This window comes from Zootoca vivipara, chromosome 1 (assembly GCF_963506605.1).
Source record: "Zootoca vivipara chromosome 1, rZooViv1.1, whole genome shotgun sequence".
Classification (NCBI taxonomy): Eukaryota; Metazoa; Chordata; class Lepidosauria; order Squamata; family Lacertidae; genus Zootoca; species Zootoca vivipara.
The window spans coordinates 126,171,245-126,179,650 of record NC_083276.1 but is presented as its reverse complement, the minus strand read 5'-3'; the positions used below and the strand labels follow the sequence as shown (position 1 = coordinate 126,179,650).

The 8,406-nt window shown below is 42.4% G+C and overlaps 1 protein-coding gene and 1 non-coding gene across 2 annotated transcripts; both read right to left on the bottom strand.

Moving 5' to 3' along the window:
* Positions 1-335: 335 nt before the first annotated feature.
* Positions 336-8,201, bottom strand: LOC118093858 (uncharacterized). Its single transcript, XM_060282308.1, has 6 exons — positions 8,008-8,201; positions 5,489-5,539; positions 3,789-4,112; positions 2,649-2,831; positions 1,873-1,928; positions 336-419 (listed from the first exon to the last, which is right to left on the bottom strand). Exons 1-6 carry the CDS (start codon positions 8,063-8,065, stop codon positions 345-347), a joined length of 747 nt encoding a protein of 248 aa, XP_060138291.1. The 5' UTR covers positions 8,066-8,201; the 3' UTR covers positions 336-344.
* TRNAV-CAC (transfer RNA valine (anticodon CAC)) lies at positions 5,640-5,713 on the bottom strand. The gene has a single exon. It is a non-coding gene; the product is annotated as a tRNA-Val (tRNA).
* Positions 8,202-8,406: the final 205 nt, after the last annotated feature.

Below are 8,406 nucleotides of genomic sequence, written 5' to 3'. Positions count from 1 at the left end.
TTACTTAGCTGCAGAACTGCATTGCAGAAAGAGGAGGAAGTCAAGTTTTGAAATGTTGAGATTATTGTAAAACTATTGAAATGTATATAGCTGAAAATCATATATATGAGGGGGAGGGTCCTGCAGTTCTGCTTCAAGCAGCCACTTCCTGCTCATTTGTGTGTATTGCTTTGCAGGGTCGTTCAGTTTTGCAGCCTTTACAGAGGTGGGGGGGGGGCGCATGCACACAGATACACGGAACCTGGTACACAGAAAGGTCCTGCCGAGAACTAGGGGGGAACTAGGCTAGTCCATGGTCCGTACACCACTGATAGAATTGTGCATTACCTCTGAGTGGTGGGTTATTAGATGGGCTTCACAGCTGCCATGGACATGTATTCATTGTTGTAGTCATGAGAGTTCGTGACATGGCGGCAAACCTGGAAAGAGAAATTAAAGATTTTAGATTGCTGATTTCTATCTACAGTGCTACCTTGGTTCTCAAACACCTTGGTTCCTTACCTTCCAAGTCCCGGACTGCAGAATCCGGGACCAGCAGCCGTGTGACACTGGAAGTTGCGTCGACGCAACTTCCGGTGTCGCTTTGCCCTTCTATGGGCACCAAAAATGGCCGCCGCCGGCTTCGAAAGTCGCTTGTACGCATGTCAGGAAGTGCATCGACGCAACTTCCTGTGTCGCTCCGCCCATCTATGGGCACCCAAAATGGCCGACGACAACAACGGAAGTCGCGTCGATGCACTTCCGGACATGCGTAGATGCGATTTTTGAAGCCGGTGGCGGCCATTTTTGGTGCCCATAGAAGGGCAAATCGGAAAGAAAAAAAATGGCCACCGGCAGGAGAAAATAACGGAGAAAAACGGGAGACGAAGTGATATGGGGGACCACCAGGAAAAGGTAAGTAAAAACGGGGGGTTTCCCGGGGAAACCGGGGTACTTGGCAGCTATGCTTGGTTCTCAAACACCAAAAACCCAGAAGTAAGTGTTTCGGTTTTTTAACGTTTTTCGTAAGCCAAACGTCCGATGTGGCTGTCGGCTATTGCTTCCAGGGCACCTGCACCAAGCAGAAGCTGCACCTTCGTTTTCGAACATTTCGAAAGTCAAATGGACTTCCGGAATTGATTCAGTTTGGCGCTTTTGTTTATGCTATTTATTTTGTGTTATTTGTTTTTGAGGCTTTTTCGGTTCATTTGTTATCATGACTGTGTGGAACCTAGTTCAGCTACTGATTGATTGTGTGACTGCAGAAATAGATAAAAAGCCCCCCCCCCCAATCCAAACAATGACTATCATCAGTGCAGGTAAGAAATTTTTTTTTAATTTTTATCATTGATTATTGCTTTCATTTTATGAATCAATGGCCTCTTTAGATAGTAAAATTCATGTTAAATTGCTGTTTTAGGGGTTGTTTTTAAAATTCTGGAATGGATTAATCTGTTTTGCATTACTTTCTATGGGAAAGCGCACTTTGGTTTTGGAATGGACTTCTGGAACGGATTAAGTTTGAGAACCAAAGTACCACTGTATACCCATATAGACCAGGCTGGCGTGTCCTAATTCATGCTCAAAGTGGGACAGCCCTCCATATAGATATGGCTATGGTTTCAACACACTTAACTTTCCCATCTTAGGTTTTCTACAGTTTGCTAAAGCTATGATTCATCTCCAAGGGCCAATTCACACGTACATTCAGATTGGTGTTGGGATGGATGAACAACGTTACGTGTGAATGCATAGGTGCCAACTCCCAGACTGAAAACTCCGGGATCGGCAGCGGCACCGGAAGTCGCGCTGCGGCCATTTTGGAACTGGGCAGAGCAGCACCAGAAGTCGCTTCTACGCATGCTCTGCCCATTTCCAAAATGGCCGCAGTGCCAGAAATCGCTTCTGCACATGTTCGGAGACTTCAGACATGCGCAGATGGAGCTTCCCTGGGCCAGTAAGAATCCGGGGGATTTACGGGGTTTTTTTAAATCTGGGCTGCCAGCAGGAAACAGCTGGGAAAATGGGGGTTTCCCGGGGAATACGGGAGACTTGGCAGCTATGGTGTGAATGTCACATTCCGTCTATCTTTCTTTTTGGCCTTGTGTACACAAATCAGGAAGCTGGTATCAATGGAAGCTTCCTTGTGTACCTACACAATCCCCACCCTCAAAAAAAGGAGGGGCACATCTACATGTTTCCTTATGAAGGAAAAACAAGATGTGTCCTGGCCCTGATGCCTACTTTCAAACAGGAAGAATCCCAAATGGACTTGGAGGCACTTTGCCGGATTGAGTGGAAGAAGAAATAAACTATGTTCACTGTCTTCTCACCAAGACTGCTCAAATGACTTCAGAGCTGGCCGGGGCACACCACTTATTTGTTTCTCCTTTGGAAGGAAGCAATAAGGGGGATTGCTTCCTCGGGTCGTTTTTGCTGATGTTCACAAAGCCCCCTCTCCCCCCCTTTCCTCAAGCTCCAGGTCTTTAAATCGATAAGCAGCTCTGTCTCAGAGAAATTGAAAGAAACTGCTGTCCCCGGTGACCGAATTCCGGTAGTAAATAAATGGCTCAAATTTGTTCATCAAAGCAGTTTCCATTTGACGTGCTGACTTGTGTTACTGACTCTGCATCTTGAGAAACGAAAGCCCAAATGTCACTCCATCTCGCAGGGACAGGTTAGGAGCCTTTGAAGAAGGCTGTTCAGATCACTTACCACATTTCTGAGGCAGCATGCTATGAAACAGAAGATGCAGGCAACAATGGAAAAAACAGTGAGCCCAATGAGTAGCCATGATGCAGATTCTGAGAACAAGCAGGAGTCTTCTGAAACTTTTGAATCTTCTGCATCTTCTGAAAAAATAAATATATAGTTATTATTAGATCTTCAGGCCTAAGATCAACCTCTATTGTCTGTACATTTCTTTCTTTCTTTCTTTCTTTCTTTCTTTCTTTCTTTCTTTCTTTCTTTCTTTGCCAGTCTTCCTTAGTCCTAGTGACTAGGGATGGAAGGACCTGCCATTTCATTTTATGATTTCTCCAATCTTAAACTCAGTTCTTTATTCTAAAAATGAAACAATCCTCACGAAACTCCAACAGCCTTACTAAATTTCTCCCAGGTGGTTTCGACTAATGTACACATTTTTTTTTCAAGCAATTTCCCCTAATTTCATATTACTAATATACTCATTTGCATGCAAACTTTCCCCTGATATATGCAGCTGGCTAAACATTGTTTGACAGAAGAACGGCATCGCAACATTCGCTGAAGTGCAAACTTCAAGCGATGGCTTGGAATTTGGTTGGAGCATCGTTTTGGGAAGTGTGAATTCAATCCATTCGCCTTTAAATGCAAACTGAATCGAATTTCTACTCCATCTCTACCAGCCACACCTTTCCCTCGTGAGGGTAAGGCCACAGTTACAGATGGAGGAAAGGTGCACAGAGAAAGTTGTTGAACTGTCCACCATCCTAGTCTCGTGAACCTCGGAGGAAATGTGGCAGTTTTCCTCCTAACACAGTAGATCTGACTGGTAAATTTGAATTGTAGGTTTACCGTCATAATGCCACACTGCCCCAGGGTGGACATGCAAAAAACAACAACACATTAATAAGCCAAGAGACAAATTCTCCACCTCATATATCACTTTTTAAAAATGTAGTATAGAAATCCTTCTATTGTATACTGGAAGGAGGTTTTAACTTTCTAGACTTTAGTCTTTACTATAAGGTGTAACTGTTATCACAGATGAATGACTAACAGGACTCTCGTTACACTTAGACCACAAAGATAAAGCAGTCTATACTGACCTTGGATATATAGATGTTTTTCAATTGTTTCACAGCAATGAGCGACGGGTGTATAGATTTGTAGGCAGCTGATGTAAGTATCACTATGGTTCCTTTTCAAACCTCTGAGAACAAACGATACTTTATCACCGGAATACACTGGATTACAAATCTCATTCCCATTGGTTTCCCTTGGTTTCCCTTCGTCTACGTAGAGATCACAGACTTCCTGTTTGTGCTGCCCTCTGAACAGTTTTATATGGAAGACGTCAGCAATGTGTGGCAAGGGGCAGTCAAATGTGAAGTTTTCTCTCGGAAATTCATCATTGGAGGCAGTAAGATTCCCTGGAAGTGGAGAGAGAATGAAATTGTTCTCAACAAGTATATAGAAGAAAAATCCCATTGGAAGTACAAGCAGCTGTTTCCTTCATCTCTTCTATTATTTTTATTTTTATTTATTTTTTACAAAAAGAACATTTCAGGAAAAGAGGAACAATAAAGAGGGGAATTATGCTCTTTCTAGACATCCAATCCCTGGTGTCTTCTCTGGTCTTATAACTTGTATCATGAGCTACCATAAGCAGCAGGAACATCTATGCCAGGCATCCCCAAACTGCGGCCCTCCAGATGTTTTGGCCTACAACTCCCATGATCCCTAGCTAACAGGACCAGTGGTCAGGAAAGATGGGAATTGTAGTCCAAAACATCTGGAGGGCCGAAGTTTGGGGATGCCTGATCTATGCCCACCTATGGCCAGGATACCCAATAAGATGGACTACAACTCCCATAAGCCCCAACTAGGATGACCAGGGATGATGAGAGTTGTAGTCCACAACATCTGGAGGCAGCCATCTTGGCTATCTCTGCTCTACAGCCAAGAATTTCCAGTTAAATCTTCCAAAACTGCTCAACTGCTTTGCGTAAGCAAAAAAGTCATTTGAATTTTAATGGCTATTTTTATTATTATGCTATCTATTACCATCCTTTGATTTTATTGTTGTTTTATTATTTTATTATTTTGCTCCATGAAATATGTTTTTAATGTTGCACATCACCCAGTGATCTTTTGATAAAGGGCAGCATATAAATGGAATTATTATTGATGGTGATGATGATGATGACGATATTCGTATTTGTATGGTTTAATTTTAGCAAGCATTCGTTTGCCATAGAAAGTTTTAAAGTTCTTCTAAGTCTTTCACTCTCAGTTTTCTGCTCTTCTGTGCCCTTGCCAGGGACGGAGCTTGATCATTTGATGACCCAGTCTGTAGGCTGCAATCTTGCAGTTTATAAATGTGATAAAATACCAGCCAAAATAGTTTATTCTGAACAGATCTTCTGGATGATATCTCAAAGTTTAAAACTGACTTGGTCAGATCTTTGTCCATGGTTATGAATCTTCTTAAATCATGTTACGTGCAATCCAGCTCAGAATTAGGCATGCTTAATCTTTGTTGCTTTCAGTGGTGCTTAAGTATACATGCATACTGGATCACAATCCTTAGCTCCAATCCCATAACACAGGCTGCTTTAATCCCATTTACTTGCATAAGATTTAAACAGCCTAACAATGATACAGGATTGTAGACATCATTTATTTCCTCTAAATTTTTGTATCATTTCTCTAGATCCACAATAGTAAAAACAGAGCGAGAAATGAAGTTTGGCATGCAAGATAGATTCCATCCAAGCACCACCACCACCCCCAAAAAAGTATGTACCTTTCAGCGAAGCTCTGCTGGATGCAAATGATAAACAGGAGTCGCCGCCACCTAAAAAGAAAACAGTATTTTTTTTCACCCATGGAAAACATTTCTCATTCTGCAAACATTGTGTGTTAATAAGTAGTATTAATAAGTAGCAGGAATCTCATTGTCCAATGTGGGTCTCGAACCCACAACACTGAGATTGTGAGTCTCATGCTCAACCGACTGAGCTATCTGGCATCCAAGAGGGGAACAGAATCCCAGAGGATGTACTATTCACACAAGCCCTTTGTCCTCCACTGAGTCTCCCTTCTGCTGTTCTCAGGTGCCTTGCTCTATATAAGAGCTAGATTTATGGACAACTTTAACAGGGTTGCCATATGTCCTCTTTTTACAGGACATGTCCTCTTTTTCATGGGTAGAGCCATCATAGTGATCCATAGTTGGCCAATGTGGAAGGCTTTGCTCTTCAAAATATGGCAACTCTATTTCTGTTCTCTTGTTGTTTTTGTCTCTTTGAAATATTAATAAAATATTGATATGATACTGGTTTTCCCAGGTGATGTATGGGAGTGAGAACTGGACCATAAAGAAGGCTGATCACCGAAGAATTGATGCTTTTGAATTATGCTGCTGGAGGAGACTCTTGAGAGTCCCATGGACTGCAAGAAGATCAAACCTATCCATTCTGAAGGAAATCAGCCCTGAGCGCTCACTGGAAGGACAGATCCTGGAGCTGAGGCTCCAATACTTTGGCCACCTCATGAGAAGAGAAGACTCCCTGGAAAAGACCCTGGTGTTGGGAAAGATGGAGGGCACAAGGAGAAGGGGATGACAGAGGACGAGATGGTTGGACAGTGTTCGCGAAGCTACGAACATGAGTTTGACTAAACTGTGGGAGGCAGTGGAAGACAGGAGTGCCTGGCGTGCTATGGTCCATGGGGTCAGGAAGAGTCGGACACGACTAAACGACTAAACAACAAGAACAACAACAACAATTGATATTTAGGAGAGTGTGGTGGGTTGGGCAGTGGGACAGAGCTCTGCCTGATGTCCCAAAATTCAATGACCGAAGTTGCTGAGTTTGGCCCATGAACTCCCAATTTTTTTTTGTTTATTTCTTTGTTTAAAATGCAATCATGCCACCCTTCAGTTTAAACCAGCTCCCAGCAGAGCTCACAATACTAATAAGAAGATATAAAATTTGATAGTGGGGTTTAAGACAACAAAGAGAGAAGAAGAGAACAGAGCGAGGTGATTTAAAACCAGCTCAAATAACATGCTGGAAACAAGGCTGACCTGAAAAGGCACCAAGTTTGGTACCGGGTGAGGAGGCATTTCATGGTGACCTGAGAAGACCCTTTCTGCAGTCTAGCATGCCCCACCTCAGAGGCAGTGAACCTGAGAGGGAACTCTGAGAAATATGACATTTGGACAGGCTCCTAAAATGGAAGGAGGTCTTTCAAACATCTAGGTTCCAAGCCTTAAATGTAAGAAACAGCAGATATGTTCTGAACTAAGTGGGAAGGAGTTGCTGTGTTTTTATTAATTTGAAATGTATTGAACAAGCAGGGGTACCTACTTGTTCACAGGAGAACCACGCTAACCAGGTGCACACCATCACACTTACTTAACAAAAGAACTGACATATTGGAAAGGTCATAAGGGATGGGGAGCTATGCCACAATTGGAAACCCTAAAAAGCTGTATTTGTCTGGCAGGTGTCTAGCTACATCTTCAGCTAAAGGACTTATTTAGTAAGACAAGCAAATCTTCTCGACTTGACCTCTAGACCAGTGTTTCCCAACCTTGGGTCGCCAACTGTTTTTGGACTGCAACTCCCATCATCCCTAGCAAGACCAGTGGTCAGGGATGATGGGAATTGTAGTCCGAAAACAGCTGGAGACCCAAGGTTGGGAAACACTGCTCTAGACAACCAAATTTCTGGAATCACTACTTAGATAATGAAATAGTTGACTACAGCTGCTTTTTAAAAATGACAGTTGGTTTTTAAAGCATCGTTGAAGCATAGGTTTATCAGTATGCGGTACATAAACAGATAAAGGTTAGCTTTCTTTGCATATGAAAAGGGGGGGGATACATTACGTTTTTGCCTCAAAAACCACAGGAAGCACCAACCGATGTTGGCAGAAATCCACCCATCCTTTGAATTTAAGCAGTGGTTCAGTTCAAAACTAACGTATTTCCATGTAAAAAGCTGTTGTCATTTTTATTTCTTTCTAATTTGCTTTTATATACCGCCCTTCATCAAAAGATCCCAAGGCGGTTCACAGAATAAAATACAAAATAAAACACAAGTAAATAATTAAACTGAAGCGACAAAACAATAAAAAAAACCCACTTCACACAGAGACATTTAAAAGATTGCAGAAATGTTCACCGTGAAAGTTAAAGTGCCTTTTCTTCACCAAGGCTTTCTGACCAGTGTTCCTCTGCTACCTCTTCCCCACACAACCTTCCACTAGTAAATTGATAAGTAAATGGCTGCCGGGAGACTGTGGAAGATCACTTACCATGAAGAGGCTCAAAGTAGAAGCCAACAAGGCAGATAGTCACAATATATAGCTTCATGCTTCTTGAACAGAGAGACTGACACACTTCCCTTTTTGTTCTATTTTGAGGGGAAGAGGTGGAACCTTAAGAACAATTGGGGCTTCATTCCCTTTGAAATCTTCAGTAGTTAGAGGAAGGCAACTTCACCGTCTAGAAGTCGTCTTGCATTTGCCAAAATATCTCACCACCTTTTCGTTAGATCCCACACCTTCGACACGTCACCACAGAAGGTCTTCATTATCCATCCGAGATCTATGGTGGTTTCCCCAGTTCGTTTCTGGGAAATAACACTGAGCTTGCGATTATCAGCTTATGCTGATCTAAAAATGAATATATATCATGATGATGATAGCATTTCC